Source organism: Calidris pugnax, unplaced genomic scaffold, assembly GCF_001431845.1.
Source record: "Calidris pugnax isolate Ruff unplaced genomic scaffold, ASM143184v1 scaffold196, whole genome shotgun sequence".
NCBI classification, from domain to species: domain Eukaryota; kingdom Metazoa; phylum Chordata; class Aves; order Charadriiformes; family Scolopacidae; genus Calidris; species Calidris pugnax.
In genome coordinates, this window is record NW_015091042.1 from 5,442,862 (window position 1) to 5,470,227 (window position 27,366).

A 27,366-nucleotide genomic window follows, 5' to 3' on the forward strand; every position below is an offset into this window, starting at 1 on the left:
ACAGATTTTTAGGTCATTTTGATTCTTCAGAGACATTTGATTGTTTTACAGCTGATGTGCGATTCCAGGACGTGCTAAAAAAAAATGTATTTAATGGAGTTGGGGACTGATGTAATACTGGTGCCCATCCTAACATACATCCTGTTTGGTGGTCACTGAAGCTGAATTGCATTCACAGGTCTCTTCAGTTGCAAAAATTGTAAATGAGTGTTAAATTTTGGGCTTCTGCTGCCCTTGATGTACCACTAGCACTATATCAGTAGATTGTTCTAGCCCATAGCAATACTCAGAAATTAATTTATTTCCCCAGTCCATTCTCAAGAAGGCAATATTCTCTTTGTTATAGGAATTGAGCTGAGTTTTAACAGAGGCACTCTGAATTTCTGCTTGTGTGTATGTACACAGATTACTGATTGCTTCAATTATTGCTGTGGGGGGAAAAAAAAAAAAAGAAGTTGCTTAATATTTTTACTGTTGCAACATCTTAAGGCAACAGTTGGATTGACTGCCACCAGGCCAGTGCTTTCTCCCTTTTCCTCCTATTCTCTTTCCAGTCCTGTTGGTTTGAAAGCAATATTCCCAGGATGTTTCACACCCTGCTCTCCCTGAGGCTTCTGTTTTGCATCTGTGGTAACTTCGTGTGCTGGTTCTTGAGCTCTGGGCAATTGTATTTTGCCATTAGCACTTGGGAATTTTACTTTCTGGTAATAGCATAGCCAAGCACGACGTCTCCTAGATTTGTTTGTGCTGGATAGAAGAACTTGTGTAAATCATAACAGCAAGGTACATTAATCTTCTGAGAGATTTTTGTCATTAAAAGATTCTCTTTCCTCTTGGGCCATCAGGCTTTTCTTCATTTCATTCTTCGGATTTTGTTTGTCTCACTGATGCTTTTTAGATTCTCTGGCAACACAAAAAATGCCTTGCCTTGTTTGGGATTTGTTGTTCTTCAATTTCCTTTTAATTTTTCCCCTTGGCACTCACGGGTTTCCCTTGAGGAGGGGGTAAACAGAACGAGGTAACATCCAGACAGCTAATTGATGATAAAACTGTAATCTTTTTCTCCAGCCTCTTAGAAATAGTGAAGCTTTCCTTTTCACAACGCGGTGAATTTGCAATGAGAGAGCTATTCATAGCGTGGTAGAGACACAAAGCTGTGGAGAATTACTGTGCTTTAAAATACCAGGGAAGAAGTTTTAATTTCTCCTGGGCTTTTAAATTGCCTGCTTAGTTTGGGCCTGGTACCGTGGCAAGACGTATCAAATATAGTGAAGCAAGTCCAGTGACTGAATAGAGTTCTGTAGAGTGTCACCACCTAATTGCTCTGCCTTCGACATGTGCCAATTTCTTTTAGAGAGGGGGAAAAGAGTGCTTAAAGTTGACATGCATCAAACTTGTGCTGTCAGCAAGACAGACGGATCAGTCCATCCTCTGGACTTGGCAGTGAGAGATGCAATTCCCTGTGGGTTTCATTTAGCCTGGTCGGCCTTGTTAGAGTGGCCGCGCTCTCTACCGCGTATTAGGAGGAGAACCTTGGGAAACCTGGCCCTAATTCACAACAGCAGCGAGATCAATAACTATCAGCGTTTGGTCAAGGGCAGATGAATTTGTCATGGGATGACTGCTTCTTTTGCTTTGGTTTAGTTTGGTTTAGTAATTTCGTTTCGGGTCGGATGTCATCGGATCAGAGGAGTTGCCCCTGGGTTCTGAAGTTCAGAGCTTGGGGCGGGTTCATCTCGAGAGCTGGCGGTGGTCACACGTGGTCATTTTCTGTAGGGAATCTTTCAAAACTATTTCAGCTGCTTCTAAACAGAGACAAAAGGTGAAGGTTACCTGAATTTCACTCACATTGTTATGGGATGTTTTGGGGTTTGTTTTTTGTTGGTTTTTTTTTTTTTTTGAAATGATTTCAGCTGGTTCTAAACAGAGACAAAACTTGAAGGTTACCTGAATTTCACTCACGTTGTTATGGGGATGTTTTGGGGTTTGTTTTTTTTAAAGAATAGATGTTAAGCTTCCAGTTACCTGTGAAACCCATCCCTGCTTTGCTTGCTGAAGGACTTTTTCCTTGTAGGTGTATGGGAAGGTTGATTTTATCTTCCTTGGAAATTGTTCAGAGCTTTGTGTTGTATAACTTCCACCCATGGGGAAAAAAAAGCCCTTCAGAAAGGGATAGGAGCTCAGTTTTTGCAGAGTTATTGAGCAGTTCAGTTTTCTGGAGTAGGATTAAGTGCAGTTACAATTGGCACTGACAGTTTAGAGCTTGCATCTGTCTGAAAAAGCCAAAAAAGTAGTTTTATATTCCAGAACTTATCGGAGGCTCAGGTCAGCTGTATTCCCCCATCTCCTTTCCCTGAGAGCAGTCGGCCTCTCTGTAACGGAGAGCAACGTTTATTTAAGTAATTCTGAATTTGCATATGTGGGTTTACAAGCCGTGGGTCTCGATCTAATCGTTCCCTGGAATGTGCTAGCATAATCAGGTGTTTGCTCTAGTGCTCATCATCTAATATGGCGTAGGAGGAAGGGTTTCTAGAAAACAAGGATGGATTGATTACCATTGAAATTGCACTCAAAGGTAGTTGGATATTACTGTTCACACTGGCAATAAATGGGAGACCAATTTGGAAACAGTAGGCTTTTGCTATGTAGAATTACTTGATTTGTTCCCTTTCATCAGAATAGTCATGGTCCTTTTAGAGGTGTCCAGGTCACAGGGTGGGAGGAAGTACTCCAGGATTCATTGCAAGGTCTTCTCCTGGTGACCTTCAACCTTGCCTTGCCAAATTACCCCTCAGAGCACTTTAAGAGCTTTCTTGTTTTGAAGCAGAACCTTTTGAGCATAATCTCTGACCAGTAGATGTCAACCATAGCTCAGGTAAAAAGTTTGTCAAGACTCTATTATTCCCATCTCTGCTGTCTCTGAGGTGCTATAAATAACTTTCGAAATAAATATCCCAAAAACTTAGTATTTTTTCTGCATTCAGCAATGTGTGTGACTGGTGTTAAAAATTCAAGAAGTGTCTGTACTTTTAAGTCCGTGTGGATGAAAACCATGAAAGCTCGTGCTTTGTGCAGCTCCGTGCTTCCTGTTGGTGGCATTTGTTTTCCTTGTGAATGAAGTGAGTATCTTCTACTTCTCATAATATCACTCCCTCTGGAAAAGAATACTACAGCTGGGTGAAAAGTGCTTGGAATAACAGTGGAGGCACAGCTGGAGTTTTCTGTGTAATTTTGGCTGAAGATACCGTGGCAGGTACCTGCTTGTGAAAAAATGCCCAGGGATTTTTAGCGGGAGGTCAGAAGAGCTGAATTTGAAGCATGACATCAGATGAAACCCCTGATAACTAATGGCTGACACTGGTGGGACTGTCAGTGCTCCTGCTTTGCTAGTAGATGTAAATAATTCCTATAGGAGACGATGTTTCAGTTGAGTTTATGCCGCCCTGATGAGAGGTTATCAAGAGTCCAACGCTCAGTATGCATTCTGTCAGCCTTCCCCAAAATCAAAATCTCAATTCTGAGGGGCGCTTGAGATCTTGGCACTACGGAACAATCATTTGTTAAAGTCATGTTTAATGAAAGGGAGATAAACACATGAAGCTGGAGTGTGACAAATGAAAGCATTTGTGCCATTGTAATGAAATTAGGCAAACAGAACAGGCTTGACAGCTCCGGGTTCCCCTTGTCAAACTGCATTTGTAATCCTAGCCTTGCATTCATGTGTGGCTGTGAATGGCACTGTTTCCCTCTTGATATGGTGGGACTGGGCCCCTGAATGATCACTTTAATTCACAGGGAATTAGCTTTGAAGAGTATATTTTACAGGCATACTGAAAAGGATACGCAGCTAATTCTCACTTCTCCTTCATTGGCTTGAATATCCTTAATTCTGGGCCTCTGTTTGCTTCTATCGTATGTAAAGCTTTTGGTAACACTTAGCAGAGTGAATCTCTTGCCTTCAGAGATACACAAAGTTCACTTCCCCACGTCCCCACGGTGAGCTTGTATGTTGTGTTCTGCAATCCCAGCAGCCTTTTGAAATAGCAGTCTTTATGTGTTCTGGAAGGTAGAATGTACGCTCCTGGCTTCTCAGCTGTCAGTTCTCCTTGTCTATTCAGAGCTTAGACTGGGATAAGACAATGATATTTTGAGGAACCTGTAGGGAATGGCAAGTGGCTACTCTTTTTGATGACCTCTATATACTACTTGAAACCTCGACTATGCCAGGACAGTGCAGAGGGAAACATAAGTTCAGGAACAAATCATAGAATCATAGAATGGTTTGGGTTGGAAGGGACCTTAAAGATCATTGACACATCCCATCAGACCAGGTGGATCAAAGCCCATCCAGCCTGGCCTTGAACCCCTCCAGAGATGGGGCATCCACAACTTCTCTGGGCAACCTCTTCCAGTGTCTCACCACCCTCATAGGAAAGAATTTCTTGCTAAAATCTGATCTAAATCTCCCCTCTTCCAATTAAAAACCATACCCCCTCACTTTATCGCTCCACTCCCTGATCAAGAGTCCCTCCCCATCTCTCCTGTAGCCCCTTTAGGGACTGGAAGGGGCTCTAAGGTCTCCCTGGAGCCTTCTCTTCTCCAGGCTGAACAACCCTACTGTCTTGTCTTGTCCTTGTAGCAGACGTGCTCCAGCCCTCAGAGCATCTTTGTGGCCTCCTCTGGACGTGTTCCAACAGGTCCATGTCCTTCCTGCACTGAGGACTGGGAAGCTGGATACAGGACTCCAGGTGGGGTCTGAGGAGAGCGGAGCAGAGGAATGCGGATCATCTGTCTTAGCTTTTGTACACTTGTTACCCTACATTAATTGGCCGTTAGTGAACTGGAATTAAACGTTGGACTAAACTTCCTAGCTAGAAGTCAGGGAAGCTGGATACGGTACCTCCAGGTGGGGTCTGAGGAGAGCAGAGCAGAGGAATGCGGATCATCTGTCTTAGCTTTTGTACACTTGTTACCCTACATTAATTGGCCGTTAGTGAACTGGAATTAAACGTTGGACTAAACTTCCTAGCTAGAAGTCAGGGCATGTCTTTCATTGCAGGTGCACGGTGGCACGTGTTCCAGTCAGTCTGGAGAATTTGTTTTTGGAGTGGTGAAACATGTGCTTCCTCCGCTCATCAGCTGTAGAGCTGCTGAAATTGTCTTTTTGCCAAGGGGCCCAGAACCGATACTCACGCAGTGCTCTGTGGCTCTTTGCTAACTAACTCTGTCTAAAGCAAATTCGGATTTTTAGAGGAACAAGTTACTGTAGTTCTGTTCGCTAGATTTGTTAATCTCTAAATTAATCATCAGATAAGCACAGGACTAATTCAAAGGGATTTCTCCTTTCTCTGTGATCCTGCGTTTTGATCCGGGTGAGATTAAGCCCGTACTTATTCCAGCAGTTAAAGACTTCAGAAGTGTGTTTGAAAACCTGAAGAGTGTTGCTACTCAGGACTTTTAGATGATTTTAAAAAGCAAGTACAATTCTCTCCTTTTTCCTTGGAACTTTTCTTCTCTCTTAACTGTCTGAGAGAGACTGCAGGGACTTCTCACCCTTGGATGGAAAGACAAAACAATTTGGTGTTTGGTGGTTTGCAGAAAGTGTTTTTGAGGGTAAGCCAGGAAACACTTGCTGGTGCCTCAATTTTCTGTGGCATAAACTTACTGAGCTCCCAGGCAGGAGTTCTGAAGGGCTGGATTTCTGCTCTTTAACGGTGTTATCTTGGTGTATTTCCTCACCCTCAGAAGAAAAGAGAATGTCTGGTGGTTTCAGGGTTCAGTACGTACGCAGGGAAGGTAACAGCATGTGCTTGAAGCATCGCTCTTGTCCGAGCTCGGCTGCGTGGGATCCTTTCCGAAGGCTGGGCCTCAAAGGCCAACAGCTGCCGTAGAAGAGGAGTCCAGGTCATGAGGTTTGGATTGCAGTTGCCTGTCCTGGGGACAAATGATGTTGAAATAACTTGTCATAAACAATTTTTTCTTGTTCGTTTGCTCTCGATTCGGTAACGCGCAGCCGATCCCGATAAGAGTCATTCAGGAGTGAAGAGTTGGAGCTGCCAGAGAAAGCAGCTTATGGCAGCGGTTTAGAGCAGGAATGTGCCAACAGTGTGCGAACAAGAAGAAACCTCTTCTGAGGGGGAGACCTGCTCCTGTTCTTCAGGAGAAAGGGGATGCCGAAGGTCTGATGCAGTTCCTTTGCTGAAGTGCAGGAACAGCTGGGTGGGATGGCCGAAAGGGGAGTTAGGTGCTTAAACATGAATGAGTTGTTTAAATGTCTTTATAGGCGTGTGTGTCTAAGCACAAATAATCCATAGGATGAAGGAAGGAAAGCACTGTGGTATCAAAGGAATTCCGTCCTCACATTAAAATTGCCAGCCTGAAGAGTTGGCTTTCTTTCCTTGAGATATTCTTTCCCTTCTTCTCAATCTCCACGCGCTGCCTAGGGCAAGCCGAGCATTTTTGGGTGTAGTGGTGGTCTTTGTTTGCTTCCCTGAAAATTTGTTGGAAGGGACCTGCGTGAAAAGAATGGGTGGTTGGTCCCCAAAGCGCAGCCCAAGCTCTTCATGTAAGACTACATGATGTTTTAGTATAATTTTCCCTAGCTTTGGGTGGATTGGAAAGGAAGGCTATTATGGGAATCCTTAGTGAAATTTTTAGTTCCTTGTGGACACTTGTTCAGTTTTTCCTCGTGTAATACACTAGGCTGAGGTCATGGTTATAGAGTTGGTGGGGTTTGGGGTGGGGTTTTTTTTCCCCCAGAGCTGAAAGTAGTTACCTAAGCAGAGATTTTCTTTTCCCCCAGCCAGAGCTGAAAGTAGTTACCTAAGCAGAGAACCATCCTGTGTTTTCTAGTTCAAACACTGAGAAATGTCTCCTGCTAGGAAACATACTTGGAGAAACATTTCTCTCAGCCATTTTCAAGTCTCTCACTGGTGCTGGATTCCTTACTTGAACTTGAATCTGACAGAGCAAGAACCAGAGAGTTGAAAAACCAGAGCTCCTTTTTCTGGAAAGCTTTTATAAAAGTTCAAGTATGTACTTCCAAGTATTCAATATTTACTTTATATAGCCTCTGTTTTGGCAAAGGAATTATTAAAGTTATAATTGATTTTGCTGCCCTTTTTGAGGTTCTTAGATATTTTCAGGAGATGATTGCTTTTACAGTTTGGTGCCCAGAATGATGAAGACTGTATATAGTATCTCTTCCATGAAGTTTTAACTTGCTGGGCAGAACAGTTCCCTTTGAAGACTATGTTCCTACCTTACCAAAGTATTGTGAAAAGGGTGTTATTCAGTTCCTACTCTTCTGTTCTCTAGATTAAACTTGAGCTCTGGTAGTAAAAGCTGGCACGGAGTGAACCCTGTGGTTGTAGTGATTGATCTGAAAGGCCTGACAGGCTGGTTTGGTATATAAGGCTGTGAAAACCTTTCATGGAGAGAGTTTCTGAGCTACCTTCACTGAGCTCAACAGGACCAAGTTAAATGAAAAGGTTTGATCTTTGACTTACGGAATTGTTTGCAAAATTTTAATTGGTTCAAAACTTACAAGCAACTTCAGTGCCACTTTCAGATGCTGAACTGATATTTCAGCCAGTGAGGGTAATCTGTTTAAAGACAGAATAGAGCAGGAATAGCTACAGTGTGAGTGTTTTTCTGTGCTCCCAACCTTCGTGTTGAAGCAAGTGCCCCTGCTGGGATTGAGTTCTGCTTTGAAAAGGGAGCTGGTGACCCCTGCGAGTCCTCAGGGCCTGCAAATGCCACTGGTAAGAAGAGCTGATTGTAGTAATCAAATGAATACTCCTCAGATGCAATTAGCAGTGTGATTGGTATTTCATAGAAGCGTAGGTCTTTCAGACGGCAGTCCTTCAGTGGTAAGTCTTGCACTAAAAATACTCTCTTCTTGTTTAGTATATGTTTTTAATTTTTTTTTCTAATAACACAGCAGCAACCATCAAGTCCGAAATATTTTTACAGCGTACATGGTCAGGTTCAGAGAGCTTCATGTAAAATGCTGTGTTGCCATAAAAGCTGGAGTCTTTGAGTATCAGGGAAGCTGGCCAGAGCTGCCGTGTAATCAACAGTATGTGCCTAAATTAAATCTGAATTACGACAAGCCATTTGGGGATCTTGATTTGGGGAAATTTCACTTAGGCTGAAGGGGATTCTAATCTTTAACAACATCAAGATTCATAACTTTAATAGAAAGAAAAAACCCAAAACTACCCCCCTCCCTTCTAAAGAGAATATCAATTTGTTGTCCTGAAAATGGATTAATGGGCAGTGTGATATCATCTCTTTCCTCTCAGTTTGTCCTCATCATCTTATTCCACTTGTGCAGCTCTGTACGTCTGCTCAAGTCCCACTTTTTCTTACTAATCAAGGTGCAGCTTTTCCATCCTGGTGCTCACTGGATTGAAGGAGGCTGGAGGAATGGCCAGGATTATGATGGATTGATTCGGTGCTGACTGTTCTATAGAAAGGATCAGGTTTGGGGAAGAAGAGTTTGAGCGTTGATCCCCGGGAGTCTTACTATATTTAATGTTGTCCAAGTGCTTGTAACCAGACGAGTGCTCTATAAAGCACACTTAAATAAACATTGATGAAAGCAAGTCTTATGATCCCCTGCATTTCCATGAGCTATTGAGAGGTGACACAATTGTAATGTCACACCAGGATATTATCTGACAAGTTGGGGGAGTTGTTCTTAAGCCAAAAAGATTGAATCACCGCGTTCCTTTTAACCTCTCACAAGTTAGTGGCGTTGGCCTGATTTGAACTGGTGGCTGCAAGGTAAGAGACTGCATCAGGATTCCCAAGGTTCCTTTTTTAATTGCAGTTTTGCTTTAGTTAATAGCAAAACCATTGCACTTTGATGTTGCTCTCTATTGTGTTAACTATTTAAAACAATAAACCCTGCATTATTCTTCCTTGGCTTCCTTGCCGTGATTTGTCACAGCTAACACTTTTCTGATAGGGTTTTTACTTTGCTACTTAAGGCAGAACTATGTTTAGAATGGAATGGAACTATGATAGAATGGAATTTCATTTATTGTAGAATCAGGAGGGTTCGAATTATTTATTCTTTTTTTTTTAAGGTAAAGTAATTGAGTTATGTTGGTAGACAGAAAAACAGCAGCTTGTCTAAGGATTCAGGAATTACAGGCTTTTTTTCCTCCCCCGCCTCATGGAAGCTCATGTAACAGATTTGTGCAATATTGGATCATCAAGAATATAAATGCCAGCATTCCTGTGACACCGTGAGCCGTTAGACTTCTTAGCTTTTATTAGGAATAAAATACAGGTTTCAACAAGTTGAGCCACGTGTCTATACTTTAAATATTTTTGGTCTCAGGATTATCCAAGTTACTTTTAATACTGTTTTTTGTGTACTGGCTTGTGGTTGCCTTCACCTGATTTTTAATGCTTTTTCTCCTAAATCCTCCCCATGTTCCTCCTATCTCGATTCCTTGTGGTGTTTTTTGAGGTTGGCTTTGGGTTGGGTTTTGGTGGTTTTTTTGGGGGGGAGAGGGTGTCACTTTCCCTAGTTCTGGCGATTCTTACTTCTTTTTCATTCCTAAAGCTTCCATTGATCATCTAGAAAAGTTTAGGAAGCTCGTTAGTTCTTCTTTCTCCAGCTCAATGGCTCGGTGCATCTGCTGCCGTGTATTGCAGCTTTAGAGAGGATACTTGCTGTCCAAAGCAGCAAGTAGAGAAGAGTTCCATTTTTTCCTTCTTTGCTTGAGAGGCTTATCCAGATATTCTGAGAACAAGACAGAGGAGTTTTGAAATTTATATATCTTGTGGGTTTTTTCCTGTCTCTGCCGAACAAACTTGTAGTGTTGCAGAAATGCAGTTTGTGTTCAGGCAAAGAGCTCCGAGACATCCAGCAGAACCTGGTTGTGTATTTGTACTTTGCACGTCGTTGTTACGAGGCTGTGTGTGCTCTAGGATGTCCCAGGAGTGGGGAAAGGTGGAGCAGGGTCTGTATAGTTCATGCGATCACACATTTTCAGGGCTACTAGGAAAATGCAGCCATATCTGCCGATTAATTAAAGCATAAATTTAGGCAGTAGTGGCTCTGTGGCATTTACAGTGTTCTTACAATAGGATTTGTTTTAGAAGGCTCCAGAAGGCTGTTTTGAAGATCTTAAGAAAGTGAACTTCACAAACTATTTATTTTGAAAATTATATATATAGACACACATGTATATGTGTTATCACACATATTTAAAAGCAACCCTGACCTTCCCACCACCCTTCTGAAATTAACCTATTGCAGCCTCTTTCCTCTGAGAATAAGCTTGCTGTACGTTCCTAAAGAGAAAATTAACCGAGTCTAATTGAATGGCTCTCTCTAAAATTCTTTTTTATTTTAACAGAGCTCTCTGAAATTGAACCCAACGTCTTTCTTCGGCCTTTCCTGGAAGTAATCCGTTCGGAAGACACTACAGGCCCCATCACTGGATTGGCCCTCACCTCTGTGAATAAGTTCCTCTCCTATGCACTAATAGGTAAGTTACGTGGTTTCCTGGGATTTACCAAAATCCCAGCCAAATGCATCTCCTTGAGACGTGTCTTTGGCCAGGAGACTTGCTTGCAGTCGTAGTGAGGAGAGTGGGGAAATAAGAAAACTGCCATTAATTCTGGGAAAATAGGCATCTGCAGTTTCTTAATATCCTGGAATATCCTATATATTTGCTGGAATTTCGTGGTGCTTCAGCAACAGCTGGAAATGGAGCCAAAGCTTCTGGTCTGCCCCGTCTTCTGCCCGACCTTGTGGCCTGACGCTGGGCTGTGGTGGCCACCAACTGCTTTTTAATGCAGTGCAAGCAAAAGGGCCATGGAGGAGAGAATTCCAGCTTGGATTAGGATGTTGTAATATATATACATCAACACAGTAGAATTTATTTAGTTTTATGGATTAATATTTCTGTGTCATCCTGGTGTTCATGGTGCTTGATTTTTCCGTGTAAATTCTGTTAGTACTTTCTGATCGTACCTGCGTGAATTACAAAACTTATTATTGATGTTTATACATAATCTGACTTGGAGAAAATTATTTTACCTATTTTTCCTTCCCCCAAGTTCAGACTTATCAATTTCTTTCCTCCTTTATGTTGTAAGTGAACACTGTTGAGTTCTTGGCACTGTTGTTTGAAATATCTTGGTTTTTTGGGGGTTAGCATAAGCCAAGATAGAGAAAGAAAGGACATGAAGATCTGTGTAAATGCAAACCACTTTTGTGGGAAAGACCCATCATAAAAATGGGGAAAAAATGGGGACTTGCAGAAAAAAAAAATTTTTTTTAGTTTGATGGAAATTTAGTGTGTTAAGACATCAATTAGCGGGCAGTATTGGGTGTAATTAAGTGCCAGAAAATAACGAAAAGAATATGACAGTGTCACTTCGTAGGACAATAAAGAAATCTTAATAAATAAACCTGTAAAACATGTCCCACTGAAGGACTAAGCAATAATGCAAAATATGTTATTTTTCAATGTAGAAGAAGAGTAAGTTTTTAAATTTTTATTTGAAAATAAAATTGTTTATTCTGTGCTTTTAAGGCCGGGGTGGGATCAGAACATCAGGCTGGTATCACATACCCAGGCAAACGTCTGCACGGACGTTAGTTTTCGACATAGAAGAAGTATACTGTTTTTTTTATTTTTATTTTAAATAAAATTGCTCATTCTGTGCTTTTAAGGCCTGGACGGGATCAGAACATCAGGCTGATATCACATACCCAGGCAAACGTCTGCACGGACAACAAACACTTAATTTGAGGCAGAAACAGGAAAAAAAAGCAGTTAAGCATTTGTAGCCTTCCTCTGGCTACTTCTTGTTTAAACTCTTAATTAGGTCACCCCAGCAAGGGCGCATCCCTGTAACTGCTGGGCGTGTGTCTTTGTAGTAGACGGTGGAGAAGCCCCTCTGCCTGGCTGTTGTGGTGGAGCAGAACCTGTAATCTCAGCCTTCGGGTGACATTCACAGCAGCCTTGTCCTTTGTGCTGCTCCAGATACCGGGGAGGCCGGGATTAGTGGTGCTGGCTGAACATCTGGCTAGGCTTGTGTTGTTAAATGAAAGCTTTTTTGGTCTTATGTTTCTCTTTGTAATATAAGAATGAAGGTAGTCTAAAGACTGTTTGCCTAAAGCTAGGAAAAACTGTCCTTAATATCCCAACCTGTTTCAAACTGTATGGACGAGGAAGGACGGACTCTGGCATAACCAGGGTGGGGAGATTTTGGTGTGGCTCATATTTGTGGTGCATTTTGGGGCTGCATCATTGACAGGTGAAACCAGGAGCTTTTCACTCGCTGTGTCCGCTCTGTGAGTGGGTGCCTTTTGCTGTACACACTGGCTCGAAAACCAGTGGGTGGTGAAAGGGCCAAACTCTTCTGTTAATTATCATTGTTAAAAACTGCTTCCTTTTCTTATTTTCAAAGCATTTCGTTGCTAATCCTTGTGCCCTCTCGCTGGTTTTCTTAACTACCTGCTGACCTGCGACAGAATATTTACTTTTCAGACCAGGGGGTCTGAGGGGTGTTGCTGAGGGGTGTGCTTGAAAAACAGTTAGAAAAGAGTAATTCTTGAGTAGCCTTTGAGACTTCTGATCCCCAGTAGTCAGAATTGCAAAGATGTGGTCTGAGATTGCTGGGTGCAGCAGTTCTCTCACGGTATAGCGTGGAATCACAGCTCATTTAGATAAAATCACAGATATATCCATCCTGCGTGTTTTGGTAGGAACAGTTAGCCTTGCAGGGATTATCCTCTGCTCTGAAATAACTACTGCTGTTTCGAGAGTCGTAGTCAATACATTCTGCAGTAATTTTTTAAAGTACAAGAAAATTGAGCGACAATACTAAACTCCCATTAATTTTTATCTCTCAGATTAGTTATTTCCTTACTCAGCAGTTTTGCGGCAGCTGTCAGCCTTTCTGAGGAGCTCAAACCTTAGCTATAGGAAGACTAGTGGCTGAATTTCAGAATTGTCTTTGATGCGTTTTCCTCAGAAAAGGTATTTGCTCTTTTTAGTGTCACAGTTTGTCCACAGCAGCTTTTGGCTCCAATTCTAAAGTGAAGTTTCCCTGGTGTTCCTGCAAACTACGTCTCTGGAAGTGAATAGCTGTTGCTCAGCTTCTAGTGAGAGGACTCGCTGCTCAGGGAGTTTAAACCTTTTTCTTCCCTCTACCTCTTCTGTCTCCTTCAGTGATTTATTTTAGTTCCATTAAAGGTGTTACTGAGCAGGTTTCTGGCTTTCCAGGGTTTCCCTAATGGTTGAGAGCCTGGATTTTCTGCTTTCTGCTTGTTCTTTTGCCTGCCTGTTGTGAGAGTACACCCCATGTGAAATGTGTAAGTCTAGATGGGGTCTCTGGATCTCTGCGTTGTAGGTGGTGATTTTCAAACTGATATTTTGCTTCACACTGACTTATTTTTGTTAGTGATTCTGAGCAGGCATTGGCACATCTTTTCTGTAGTGTTTTCTCACAAGGGAACCAAGAAGCGGGTTGATCTTTTCTGTATTTTGTTTCTGCAAAGTAGAAGTATATGTGCTTTTAATTGAACTCAAGAGGCTTTATAAATTGACCTGAATTTGTAGAGCTGTTCCGGGGAGCCAGGACTTGAAGTAGTCAGGCGTGATGTGTGTTGGAAGAGAGGTGTGTTTATCAGTGCTGAAGGTAGGGGCTAGAACAGCAAAGCGGTAATCGTAGATCTGTTCAAGAAGCATATGCACAACTTGCATTTCCCTTTCACACAGGCTATTTATCCGTAACTATGACTAAATGTATCCCTAAGGCTACAGCAACTCACATCTTGGTGTGTCTGCTTGTGGGTAGCTTTTTCTGCAGCAAGTGGCTTTTCCCTCTTGATGCCGTTTAGCTGCTTTCCACTGTTGAAGTAGGTTAGAAAATGCTGGAGGTGCTGGCAATGTAACACCACTGGTCTTTACCTGGTTTAGTTGAGGCAATTTAGAATGATCTTATATCACCATTGATGGTTTAAGCTATTATTTTGAATAAGAATACACAGGGCACCAGCATATGGCTGGTTTTATTGCCTCTGGTAAAAGGGTGGTAGCTTCTCACTGGATTATAAGGCGTTATTGGAGGTAGATGGAGAACTGCCTTTGACAGCCAGGCCTCTTACCCAGTGCTTTCCTGTATCAGTCTGGTGTCCATAGAATTGTAGAATTGCCAAGGTTGCATCTAGTCCAACCATCAACCTAACACTGACAAAAACCATCACTAAACCATATCTCTAAGCTCCAAGTCTACCTGGCTTTTAAATACCTCCAGGGATGGCAAGGTGCCACTCAACCACTTCCCTGGGCAGCCTAACTAACTAACTGATTAGTTAGACTATCTAACTGATACCACTCAACCACTTCCCTGGGCAACCTAACTAACTGATTAGTTAGACTATCTAACTAACTCACAACTATCCAGTTGAGTGCTGCTCCTGAATCAGGTAAAAAAATAACTGATCTTAGAACAGAGTCCTTGATAGCTCGATGAGCTTTGACTAGCAAACCAGGAGAGGAACTCACTCTCAACTATGCGAGATGGTTTTTTGTGAGACAGCTATGTCAAAAGTAGGCAAGCTCTGCTCTTAACAGGGATGTGTAAGAGATGGCAAAGGAGAAGTGCTGTTCCTGTGTGGATTTATGGGATTCTGAAGTACATTGATGCCATCTCAGTTTTGTGCAACCCCACAGCCCCTCGGCCTCCACCGTGTTGGGGGGATTCTGCTCTCTTTGGAGCACAATAAGGGCAGCTTTCTTTAATGCCCAGGGCTTAGCCCCTCCTAGGTGTGAACACCACTGGAGTCAAAGAGGGAGCCTGCAAAGCTTCTCTGCAGAGTATACAAGGTCTGTCTTGGTTCCTCTGTCAGCTTCATTCTTGCTGGAGTTCGAGAGGCCCCGTTGCCAATTAATGAGGTATTAACTAGTGTTTAGGTTGTCTCCTTTCTTTCCTAATGACTGTTTAGGTAGGAAGGTAACAAGATTCTTGCCCAGTGCCGTATTGTTTAAGCGAGAATGAAATCAAAGCCAGAGGCAGCTTTTCTGAAGCCAGTGTAATGTGGCACGAGATACGGTTACTAGCAACAATCTCCTCCTAAACATTCTCTCAACTGCACCATTGTTTGTAGCTACAGAAGAATGAAACAGGGAGAAGGAGCCTCGATGAATGATTGAAGCGGGAGGCCTGCGAGTCCCGTATCTAAACTCTGATCGCCTCTGTCTGCTGTTGTCTCTGGGGAAAGCTACTGGTCCATTCCTTCCCCAGCTCCTGTTCCTTGGGAGGGATGTGGAACAAGAGACAATTTTTCCTTCTCAATTTAGTGGAACCCGTTTGGCATTTTCTCCTCGTGGGAGTAAATTTGAGGTTCCCTGCGTTGAAGAGCTGTTTTCCCTTCATTCCCAAGGAGAAACTGGATGCATTTAACAGCTGATTGTGCTGTGTTGTAGGGCAGAGGACGTAATCTTACAAATCAACGCCTAAAAAAATACAGAGCCAGTTACAACTGAATTGTAATTCTTTTCTTTTTTTAGGTTACAGCTTTTCACAAATGTAAATAGACTCTTGATAAAGTCTTTCTGAAAGCTCCCAGTTCTAAACTCTTTCTGTTACCGGGAGGTGAGTTACGCTCTTGTAGGGTCAACACACTCCGAGTCACACAAATTAAGGAAGCAGATGGCACCAACTATCTCTGGGTAGATGTCTCCCCACAGAGGTGGCAGGCTGTAGGTGGCCTCCTTTCCCCCTCATGTTTTTTTTTTTCCTTCTGTTGCTCAGATCCCAGCCATGAGGGCACAGCGGAGGGGATGGAGAACATGGCAGATGCTGTCACGCATGCCCGATTCGTGGGCACGGATCATGCGAGCGATGAGGTTGTCTTGATGAAAATCCTGCAGGTAAGTGGAGAGAAATGGTAATTACCATAATGGCCGCTGCCCGTTGTGGAACATATCTTGTTACATGGAGATGAAGAGGAGGAAGCAATGTTTTGACTCTGTAGGAGCTTAGTGACAGGCTTTATTTTTAAACAGATGGCTCATATACCTGTGGTAAAAGCTTTTCCAAATGAAAATAATTAAAAGCTTAAATGAAATGATTTTTAAATTAAGGACTTGGTAATGTGGCGGTGTTGATAATCCTACCTTGTGCATGGTCTGTGTTCGTGAGGGGTAAATGAAGCATATGGAGCTCTCAAACTTATTTTTGAGAAAAACTCTTTGTAGAGACAAACCTATGAACTATACACCTCTTTGGTCTATGTACTTTTGAGCAGACAGCTAGTTACTGAATTTAAATATTGGGTAGCACGCAGCATATCAAGCTTCTTTTAGAAGTGGCTCAGGAGATCCTTCATAAGAAGGATCAATGTTCCTTGAGCAGTTCCTTCTGCTCATGGCAGTCCCTTCCAGAGGAAGCCAACCTTCTCTCGGAAATGTCATTGTACTAGGGGACATATGTGTGCTGTTCTTTGCAGGTTTTGAGGACCTTGCTGCTCACTCCAGTGGGAGCCCACCTCACCAATGAATCTGTGTGTGAGATCATGCAGTCCTGTTTCCGCATCTGCTTTGAAATGAGACTCAGCGGTAAGTCTGGTCATACTTCTGCAGTCAAGAAATCAGAATGATATGGGGTTGGAAGGGACCTCTGGAGATCATCTAGTCCACCCCCCTGCCACAGCAGGTCCACATCGAACGGGTTGCACAGGAACATGTCCAGGTGGGTTTGAATGTCTCCAGAGAAGGAGACTCCACCACCTCTCTGAGCACCCAGTTCCAGGGCTCTGCCACCCTCACCGTAAAGAAGTTCCTCCTCATGTTTAGGTGGAACTTCCTATGTTCAAGTTTGTGCCCGTTACCTCTTGTCCTGTCCCTGGGCACCACTGAAAAAAGACTGTCCCCATCCTCCTGACACCCATCCTTTAAGTATTTATAAGCATGGATGAGATCCCCCCTCAGTCCTGTCTTCTCCAGACTGAGGGACACGGGTCTTTTTACCCTTTCCTCATCAGAGAGATGTTCTAGAGTGGGTTTCCTCAGCATTAACTGGTTCCCTTGTAGAACGTGCAGCCATGGAAAGCTCCTGAGCTTTATATTATTGTGTCTTTCTACAACTTCATGGAAAATTTGTGAGGAGTTCCCTGTACAACTTTTGACTGCTCTTTTTCCCCAGCTTTGTGGCGCCACCTTGTGATTATGTGCCCATTTGCAGTAATGTTGGAGCTGGTTTTAATAAATTTGCCGTAATCTCTGTAAACAAGGCTCGGAGGGGAGTCTGCTTGAAGAAGCCTCTTGATAATATCACACTGAGTAATGACACCTGTGTTATTTGTTTTTGTCTTCGCAGAGTTATTGAGAAAATCTGCAGAGCACACTCTGGTCGACATGGTGCAGCTGCTCTTCACAAGGTAAACCTGCTTGTGTTTGCCTCAGCATTGCCAAGATGGCCCTCTAAGGACAGAAAGATTCCACACTTCCACTTAAGGGCCCCTCAGAAAAAATCATCCAAAATGGTCATTATTTAGAGGTGGAAGGGGATGAAGGATTTGGCACTTTTCTCTTGGGCTGACCCTGTCAGACTGCAGGGAGACAGAGATGCGGAAGGTTGCCTGGTTTAAGGTGTCCTTTGAGGAGAGATGGACAGCCAAGTAATGAAGAGCTTTAGGATAGGGAAGGAGTTTGAGGACAGAGAATGCAAACTTCACTCAGGGAAATAAAAAAAAAAAAAAAAGGCTCTAAAAAATATAGCTCTCTTCAGGAGAAAGAATAGAAATGATGTTGGAGTAGAAACATGTTGATTTCAAGCTGAGAGCTTTGACCTCACATATCAAAGAGAATTTTAAACTCTCGAGATCATATGTCTTGGACAAATGTTCTGCTCTTTTCAGCATCCTTCAGGCAATTAAGATTACTTCTTTTAAACTCAAGTTAGTTATTTAACTTCAGAAGTTTTTCTCCAGATCGTGAAGTGATCATAGACTTTCTCCTGGTATTGTAAAAAGGAAAGGTGCAGATATAGAAATACTTTTAGTAGGAAAGGATTGTAGTAAAACTGACACTTTGTCACACTCAGTTCCAGTTTGTTCTCAGTTTTTTTGTTTGGTTGTTTTTTTTTCTCTCTGTGCACCCCGTGTCACTCAGTGCACTGGGTTAATATTGGGCAGAGTCAGAATCGATCTCTCCAAAGAGGAGAGACCACATTGTTTTTTTCTCCAAATGCGTATGTGAATCTTACTTAGAGCTTATTCCTTACTTATTGTGTATCCTCCCCTCTGCTCTTCTTGATGAGGCTTGGAGACAGTGCCACCATCTGTGCCTCTGGACATTGGGACAGAGAAGCAAAGCAAAGACAGCAACTGCAGGGGTGGCTTGGCCATCTTACTTTCCAGAAGAAGAGTGAGCCAAAGCTGTCCTGCAAAGCTTTTATTCCTTCAGCAAGCAAAGATAGAACTGTATCAAAGGAAAGGAAGGGAGAGCAAGGTGTGTGGAGTTGCAGAGCTGTAGGCAATTGTCATTTGGTAGCACAGGTGAGCCCAGTCTGTCTCCTGTGTGTCTGAGACAGGGACTGCTTAGCTCAAAGTGTTCAGCTTACACTTAGATCATAGAATCATGGAATGGTTCAGGTTGGAAGGGACCTTAAAGATCATAGAGTTCCAACCCCCCTGCCCTGGGCAGGGACACCTTCTACTAGACCAGGTTGCTCAAAGCCCCATCCAACCTGGTCTTGAACACTTCCACTGTGCACCATAATGGTGTTTATGTGATGCAGAGTAGAGGGTAACTACTAGGGGCTCTACAAAGTCAATGAAAAGAGTTGCCATGACCAGTAATACCATGTACTATGCAAGAGTCCTGGTGTGGATGACACTCTGGCTCAGCAGCTGTTTGCAGCAGTGTCAGAGAAACCTGTTTTGAACCAATCTAATTAGTCCGCTGCTGAAAACATACACTGAAGGAAAAGCAACTGTGCTTACATGACCATTAACAATGAAAATCAATACAGCAGAAGTGCCATTAGCAGTGATAGCATGCAGAGCACCTCCCATCTATACTTGTTGTTTTCCCTCAGCAGCTTTTGGCAGGAAGAGAAACTAAGAGCATCTCTTTTTGTGGAGAAAACCTAATTTGGGTTTTCTAGTATCTGCAGCATGACTGAAAAGACCAGTCTGTTTTTTAACCCTTCTTGTCAACCCAAGAAAGCTGATGTATTTTTTGTCTTGTTCTTTGTCTTTCAGGTTGCCTCAGTTTAAAGAAGAGCCTAAAAGCTACATGGGGACGAACATGAAGAAAGTAAGACTCAGCACTGTGGTGGTTGTTCTGCTCTTGTCTCAGGCTTGCGCTCCTCTCTGTATTGTTTGCTTTCACACTTGTGTTTCTTCATCCCTGCAAGTCCCTAGTTCACTGAAAGAGCATGTTTAACCGCATAAATGGACGTAGCTTCATTAATTCTGTGGGATTAAGCCCCCCTAGTCCAGTAGTGAATCTTGTTAATGATAATGCTGCCTGGATTCTGGATTCTGGGAAAAGCCATCAGGTGCTGGAAAACCCCAGCAAGTTATGGGACCTGATGCTGATGTCATCTGATCATTTGCTGTCTTCTGCTCTCTCTCCAGCTTCTTTCTCATATCTTTTATTCACTGCAGGTCCAGTACTGAGCTCTCGAGATGTATTTCTCCAGTTTTCCCTATGTAAAAAGGAAATTTTTTGAGGCTGGTGAAACAGCATGGAAGCATTATGAAATTGGGCTATTGCAGAAAAAGCTTCGGTGGTTTCTAGAAGGGGCAGGATTTTGTAGCAAAAACCTTAGTTCACAAGGGCGATGCCATCTCTCTTGGCAGCCAAATCAAAGTAGACTGTTCTTTTTATCCCTTTCCCTAAATGCACAATTTTCTGCAGGTGGCAGGTCCAGGTTTGTTCAACACCACTGTCTCCCTCTTTTTAAGCAGCTGGATTCAGTATGGCAAATACTATAAATGTGACCTCACATGATTATTGATGTAATAATTTCTTAGGTGGGGGAGGTTCACTTAAGGAACTCCGTATATACTTCTATACATATATATTCTTTATATAAATAATGTCAGTGAAGATGCGGGATTGTACTGTTGAGAGCAGCAAGGTGGGAAGAACTGTCACTCTGTTTTTATTTTTAGTGAATGGAGAAAAATGGCAACATTGGGTAAACGTACATTTCAGAGGCAACATAGCAGTGTTTTGAGAGACTGAATGCTTACCTGTAGGAATCTAAACTGGCTTGGGGCTTTACTCCTTATAAACAATGTCAGTAAAGATGTGGGATTGTACTGTTGAGAGCAGCAAGGTGGGAAGAACTGTCACTCTGGTTTTATTTTTAGTGAATGGAGAAAAATGGCAACATTGGGTAAACGTACATTTCAGAGGCAACATAGCAGTGTTTTGAGAGACTGAATGCTTACCTGTAGGAATCTAAACTGGCTTGGGGCTTGATTTCTTGTGTGGTAACCCAGTGACTGCTGGTTTCCCTTGCTGTGGGAGAAAAGTGGCCAGATTTGTGCTGACGGTAGGCTGGCCTAAGGAAAGCTGAAAAGAGATCAGGCTAATGTGCTGCAGAAATTGTCATGGTCTGTGTACAGAAGGTACAAAGAGAAGGTGAATTTGAATTTGGGAAGGCTTCCCTTACCGAGTGATGGCTGCGCCCAGCTGGGTTAAGTGATGCTCTGCCCTGTGTCCGGTCTGTGCGGTTGCCTTGCGCTGTCTCTTTGCTGTGCATGCCAGGCATCTGCCCCACTGCCTGTGCTCGGCCAGGTTATTCTTCTCTTTGGGTTTATTTGGCTTTGTTTAAACCATGCATTTGCCTGTCTTTCACAGATCTCTTCATGTCTCCTCAACAAACTGGAGCTTAGTGGGGAACAGCCCAAAGCCCTGAACCAATTAGAGAGGGTATTGCTCTTTAAGAACCTGAAGGTCTCTCTCTCCCTTCTCCCTTCTTACCTCACTCCCCTCTTTTTTCTCTTGGAAACACCCCCTGAGAGAGAGTTCTGTTGTGTGCAGCCCGTCTCCCTACACTCATTTGACACAGCATGGCTTTTGGGGACAAGGCATGCAGCGATGGCTTTGCAGTGTTGTGGCTACAGCTGGGGCAGGCTGGGGAGGGAGAGACCCTTGTTTTACTGCAGCATTCGGTGTCTCGGTGAGTGCCACCTGAGACACCATCACGGCATCCTCTGAAGGGAGTTGGGAGGGCATGAGCAAGATTTGAGTCCTCTATGCCAGTGAAAAACTGAAGAAAAGAAACATAAAGAGCACAGATTGCTCTCTGAAGGCTCAAGCGTTGTGTGTCCTAGCTGTTGGTCTTGGTTATAGATGTAGCAGCGTATCCGAGGGGTCACTTGACCCAGAAAGCCTTAAACAAGTTCTACTCAAGGTGAATCTCTGAGCTTTGGTACAGGACCACAGAGTTCATGCTCTCTTGAGCTTTTTTTAAAGGAGAACTGCTGTACATTTTCGACATCTTTGCCCATGTTTCTACTGAAATGAAATATGGTTCCCAGCATGGAATTTGCTAATGGGGGATGAGTGGGGCTGGACTGAGTTACAAAATGTGTTAGTCCCTGCTAGTTCCCCTAGAAAATGCTTCTAAGGAACTATTATAGTGCTGCAGGTTGTTGGCTTTGGACCAGTTGTACAAACCCTGAGAAACTGCCTTAAATGGCACCATTCTTGGTTTACCATGTTGATTCATAACCTTTAGTTTTTATCTGCCATTAATGCTATTTGGTCCAAATGGAGCTGAACAGAACAATTAGAGACATATTTGCCATTCTTTTGTCCTTTGTCTATCTGTGGTCAGGATAGTTTGGAAACACAGTGGCTGGAGACTCCCAGATTTATGCAGTTACACAGGAGAAGAGACTAAGAACTGTTTCCCTTTGCGATAGGAAGTTTTGTAGTTAAACATTGGGGTCTGTGGTGGGAGTCAGGAGGATTTTCACAGATTTTGGGAGGTGGATTATGTTCATAGTTGCCTAAGATGCGTAAATACGTTTCACCAGATAAACTTCCTTTGTTGTTGCAGAGCAGGCAGGTAGGTAAGTGAGGTGACGGGACTGCAGCCGTGTCTCCAGGACTTGGATCGTGGACCGCGTTCTCTCTGCATGCTTTTGTGTCTTGAACGCTACTTGGTGTGCTGACCAGTTCCATGCTGCATCTAGAATGAGCTCATGTTATAGTATCATCACTTTAGTTACTAATCATTGGCCCCTGCCCTTTTCTCTTGAGGCTTACAGTATCTTATGGAAAAACAAACGAGTGCAGGTAAGGTGGCTTGTAGAAAAATGAGATCTCATCGACCCTTTAAAAAGAACCCTGTAGTATTACATTTTTCTTCACCTTCCTAGACCTTAGCAGTAGTTTTTCTGTTAAAACCTCATCTATCAAAGGAAGCATTTAGAGTCTCGTAATTTATTTCTTTTTTTTTTTTTCTTTTACTATTTTGTGTACATAATTCTTTATACAAAGGTAACTCAGATAAAGGTAGTGGAATCTGTACTGAGCTCCAGGATGAATGAACCATAGCTCTGAGCTCCCTCTCTACTCGGATTTCTAAAGAATAGTTTTTTAAATATTAACTTAAGGTGTTTTTATTGTGGAGTACAAGCTTAATCTAATCTGAAGGACATTGATAAATAGAAAACTAATGCAACCGTAATATCACTGAGCACTGGAGAGGGAAGGAGAGTTTTAGATGATGTTTAAAATTCAGGATATGTTAATGATCTATTAAATGCCATCTACATGCAGCATTTAGTCAAGAAGGCAAGCTTAGGTTTAACATCTCAGCCTGTTAAGGTGCAGCTGAGCTTTCTAGGGAAATCAGGAAATGCCTTAGTATTGAAGGTAAAAAACAAGCGTTAGAAATAGTTCCTTTAGTCAAAGATAAACTGTACAAATTTCATGGGATTGTTACCTTTTAATTTAATGCAAAATACAGAATGTGAAAAATGTTACTTCGCTGTCCTTTGATAGATGTATTGTTTTAGAATTCTCAAACTCAGAGTTTGTTTGTTAAAACAACATATAGCCCCTTGACACTGGTGAAACATTTCTATTACGTATTTCTGTCTCCTCCTGTATTTTTTAAGCTATGAATTGTCATCGTAGTTTGCTATTTCTTATTTATAGGAGACAGCAAAAAGAAAAGGAGGGGGGCATGATATGGGAGGTTGTCCTAGATAATTCTAATAAAAGAATACCTGTTGGTGTAGCATGAGGAATACTGGATGGTATGAGGTGAAAAACACCTACTAGATTATCTCACCTGTCAGTTAAATTGTCAAAAAACCCCTCCTACTCCCACCCCCAAAAATAAAGAACCCAAAGCAACAAAAAACCCAAATAAACCTATATTCTTGTCTGAATGTTTTATATTTAGATTAAGTGTTTTGGATTCTTTAACTGAGTCTTTTTGCTTGCCTGACTAAATGGTGTCCGGTCCATCTGAAGCTATTGTGACTCAGTCTCTGAAAGATGACACGTGCTCATCAAAAGGACAAGAGATGGGCATGTGTCTTAGGAACCTCAAGAGGAGGAGCCTTGGAGTTAATACAAAGCACAAGACAATGACTAAAAATGGATATTGTATCTGAGGAAAAGTGCTTTTTTGAAAGGGCTGGTGTTGAACCGAGATGGTATTTGGTGTTATGTGAAAGGGACATCAGAAGCTGTAATTAAATTGTCGGCTTGAACCTTCTGGTAGGATGGTTCAAAAGTTACCTGTTTCTCAGGAGCATGGCTGAGGGTCAAAGGAGTGGGACCAACATGGTTAGTTCATAGCAATATCTTGGCTTCATTCTGCTGATTCAATTCTGCAAAGTCTTAATTTGAAATGACATGAAACAGACTTTCTTGGGTTTAACGCATAAGGCTTCCAGGTTTCCTTCCTGCTTGAGGTAGTTTGGAACAGTAAACAATAAGTCTTCAGGTTTTATTTTCAAAGTTACTGAGAAGGGAGGAAAAAAAAAATAAATATGGCTATTTCTAGAATAGTTGGTAGGTGAAGTAAAACTACTTAGTCTAATTAGCAGCTTAAGCCTTCAATGAATAAAGCTATTGGTAATGTTTAAGGCTCAGAGAGATTTTTAAATGGAAAGGGAAATCAGTGGAGGTGAAACACGAGGAGCTGGCAAGAATGAAAGATATCACATATTTTATATAGCCCTATGAAGTAGTGAATAGGAAAGATAAGCTGGCAAGAATGAAAGATATCACATATTTTACATATCTTTCCTATTCACTACTTCATAGGGCTAAGAGAGCTGCCAAATTTCACATGAAAGGATTGTGATCCATAAGCATTTTAAAACATTTTTAAATCGACACAATTTTATTTTTAGCTGTGTGCTTATCATGTAAGTGTTTGCCAGAAGCTGTGATTTAGGAGGAGAGTCTTGCTGCAAAATTTGGAGGAAATAACAAGGAGCAAAGTAATTCTGAATCTGCTATTAATTAACAAGCTCAAGGAAACTGTAGCATAGCTAAAACTCGAGGATTAGCTGTCAAACAAATAGATTTTGTGGTGCAAAGAAAAGTTACACAAATGGTTTACTGCACTGGGACATAACATTTTCACAAGCTTTGTTTAAATGAGAAGAATTACAGGCTGCCGACAGCGAGTTAGAATTCTAGCTGGAAAAGGGAAAGAGATGGAAAAAACAGTAGCAGAACCTAGAAGGTTTGTTGACATTTAAGAAGAGTAGTAGCTGGAAGGAGGCAAGTTGCAGAAAAAGGAAGACAGTAAAGAATATAGCTGTCTTCTAGAGAATTTAGATTTGATACTAGGGATATATGAAATAAAGAATATTATAGCCTAAAATATAACTTCACTGTGATAAATGTACAAAGAAGAATAGCAGACAGGGAGTGGTACTGACATTGCTGAATGGTTTCCACTACGTGCAAGGTACCTGTTGACTGGTTAAATTTTTCCCCTGAGTTGAAGAGGGCTGACAGCATCAGAAAAGCTGACTGCAGCGACCAAACCCAAGAGTAAGTCCAATCCTGCACTTAGGGGAACTTAATTTAGAAGGAAGCTGTTTTCAGACCTGCCATTGTCCATGTGACTAAATATCATACTGTTTTTAGGAAGTTCTGGAGCCTGTGCCTGCAATAAGAGCCCATTGCAGTGAGTGTCTCAGTCTGCATTGCTCCACCTCTGGCTCTTGTTTGCCCTGTCAAAAATCTGTATAAGAACTGGAAATAGGATCCTGGTCAAGAAGGACATCAAGGATTAGGTTAGGTTTAGATCTGAAGAGGAGTAATGACAGAAGGCAGGTGAAAGCAGAAGACAGTTTGTTTCTAAATCACTAGGGTGGTGTTTGCAATGTGTCGTGCACCAGGGAGGAAGTGTTAGAGAAACACTGGTTAATAGTGAAAAGCACCTGGAGGAAGGTGAACGTGACCTTGCTACGAAGATGAAGAGCAACTTGAGACAAGAGACCAGTGGCAGAGCTGGAGGCTGCAGGGGGGCACTGGGAGCTCAGGCTTCAGTCTCAGCCTTCATGTATAGATGGGGAAATTTTAATTGAACATCAAACCTACCTAATACTGGCTTATATACTTTAATCAATGCCCTTTAGAAGTCTGGAGACATTGACGAAGAGCTTTGAGATGTGCCTGTAGGTCGAAGAGACTTCTTTATCCTGATGCAAAGCTAGGAGGTCTTGATAGGGAAGAGGGAGTGAACTGTTAAGTATATATTATGGCAGAGTAACTGCAGTAAATTGTCCCTTGATTCAGGCATGGAGTGTGGCTAGTATGTGGCTAGTGGGGAGTCAGGGGCTGGTGTGCATGATTTTGAGGTGCTGATCAATTTGTGTGATATATTTAAACGCTGTTGCCTGACTTTGAGGGTTTTGAGACAGCCTTTGTGGGTTGGCTTGTGTAATCCGTTGTGCTGTGTGGTTTTGCTCTGCTGACATTCTTAATGGTTATTGGTTTTCAGTTGAAAATGAGAGCTGGAGGAATGAGCGAATCATCAAAATGGAAAAAGCAGAAGAGATCGCCAAGGCCTCCTCGCCACGTAACTAAAGTCTCTCCTGGGACAGAACAACCAGCAGCCAGTGCTAGTAACACCACAGGTAAGTTGAAATTTGTTTCCAGAGACCACTCAGCATCTGTTCTAGAGCTTTTTTGGAATCTGTCTTTATTTAATTTCTATTAACATATTGTTTTGGTTTAGATTTTTTTCTATTAGTTCTCAGTGATTATAGCAATGAAACCTACGGTAGCCTTTCAGGTCCAGGAGAAAGACTTTGAAGGAGATAAAATACATACTGATGGAGGAAAGCATGGTCCTGTGGCTAACTTGAGAGCATTCCTCTGCCTCCAGTGTCCCTTACAGGGGTAGTTTGTACAAAAGGGAATGGGGACTGAGAGAGGAGGTTGAGATTGTGGACAGTCACATGGTGGGGAGAAGTTGGAAGAGATTGAGAATAAGAACACTGACAAGAGGGGAATGGAGCTGGGGAGAAGGTTTCTTGCAACAGGAGATTAATGACTTAAGTGACATATTCTTTCCTACGTTCCTGAAGGGTGTACCAAAGGCTGTGGTGGTCGTGAGGGAAGAGCAAGGTGTGACTGGGGAAAATACACAGGTAGAACTGAGGGATGTGCAGAAACCTGGGTGTCAAGGATGGGTGAATGAACAGCTCTTTCGCTACAGATGTAAAGGCTGAAAACGTGCATTCACAGTCCATGAAATTTGAATAAAAGGCTACAGTCATTAAGGGACAGGGAAATATGGGGTGCACTGATGACAGTTATGGGAAGAATAGAGGCCTTGATGTGGAAAGAAGGCATGAAAGAAGTAGAGGGAACAGCAGAGGTAACTCAAAGGAGGTTGAGCACAGGAAACTAATGGGTATACACGAGTCCTTTTGCAGTATGTGACTAGTGCTGTGAGCTCAAGAATACAATATTTGGGGGCTTCCGTAGCCTATTTTTATATAGGAGTAGACTAAATAGTTGTAACTGTTTTTAACCTCTCCTCTGGATAAATGAGTCCCTCTGGCTGCAAAGTGCTCTGTCTCTTGTGCACTCTGCGTTTTGACGGCTCAGACATAAACATTAACAGTGAAAGGAAGCAGACTGGAAAGTAGGAAGGATGGCTGTGTGAAATACCTGGTTCTGAGGCTTATTCTGTCACAGGGAACTCTTTGGTGTGGTGTGAACAACCCCAAGGGTGTTTCTACCCAACAGCATGATTGGTGAAAACTAAGGAAATAATAAATGTGATCAAATTGCACATAACTCACAACATCCATCCAGATGAGAACTTACCTCTACAAAAATCATCATTATATTTAAGCTTTCAGAT

The 27,366-nt window shown here is 42.4% G+C and overlaps 1 protein-coding gene across 1 annotated transcript in view; it reads left to right on the forward strand.

The window, feature by feature from the left end:
* Window positions 1-27,366, forward strand: part of GBF1 (golgi brefeldin A resistant guanine nucleotide exchange factor 1) — a 128,223-nt gene that overhangs the window by 52,990 nt on the left and 47,867 nt on the right. The window contains exons 4-9 of the mRNA XM_014956304.1: window positions 10,380-10,511; window positions 15,796-15,914; window positions 16,493-16,601; window positions 17,362-17,422; window positions 19,250-19,304; window positions 25,993-26,128. Of these exons, the coding sequence (XP_014811790.1) occupies window positions 10,380-10,511; window positions 15,796-15,914; window positions 16,493-16,601; window positions 17,362-17,422; window positions 19,250-19,304; window positions 25,993-26,128 (612 nt within the window). The remainder of the gene's footprint in view (window positions 1-10,379; window positions 10,512-15,795; window positions 15,915-16,492; window positions 16,602-17,361; window positions 17,423-19,249; window positions 19,305-25,992; window positions 26,129-27,366) is intronic.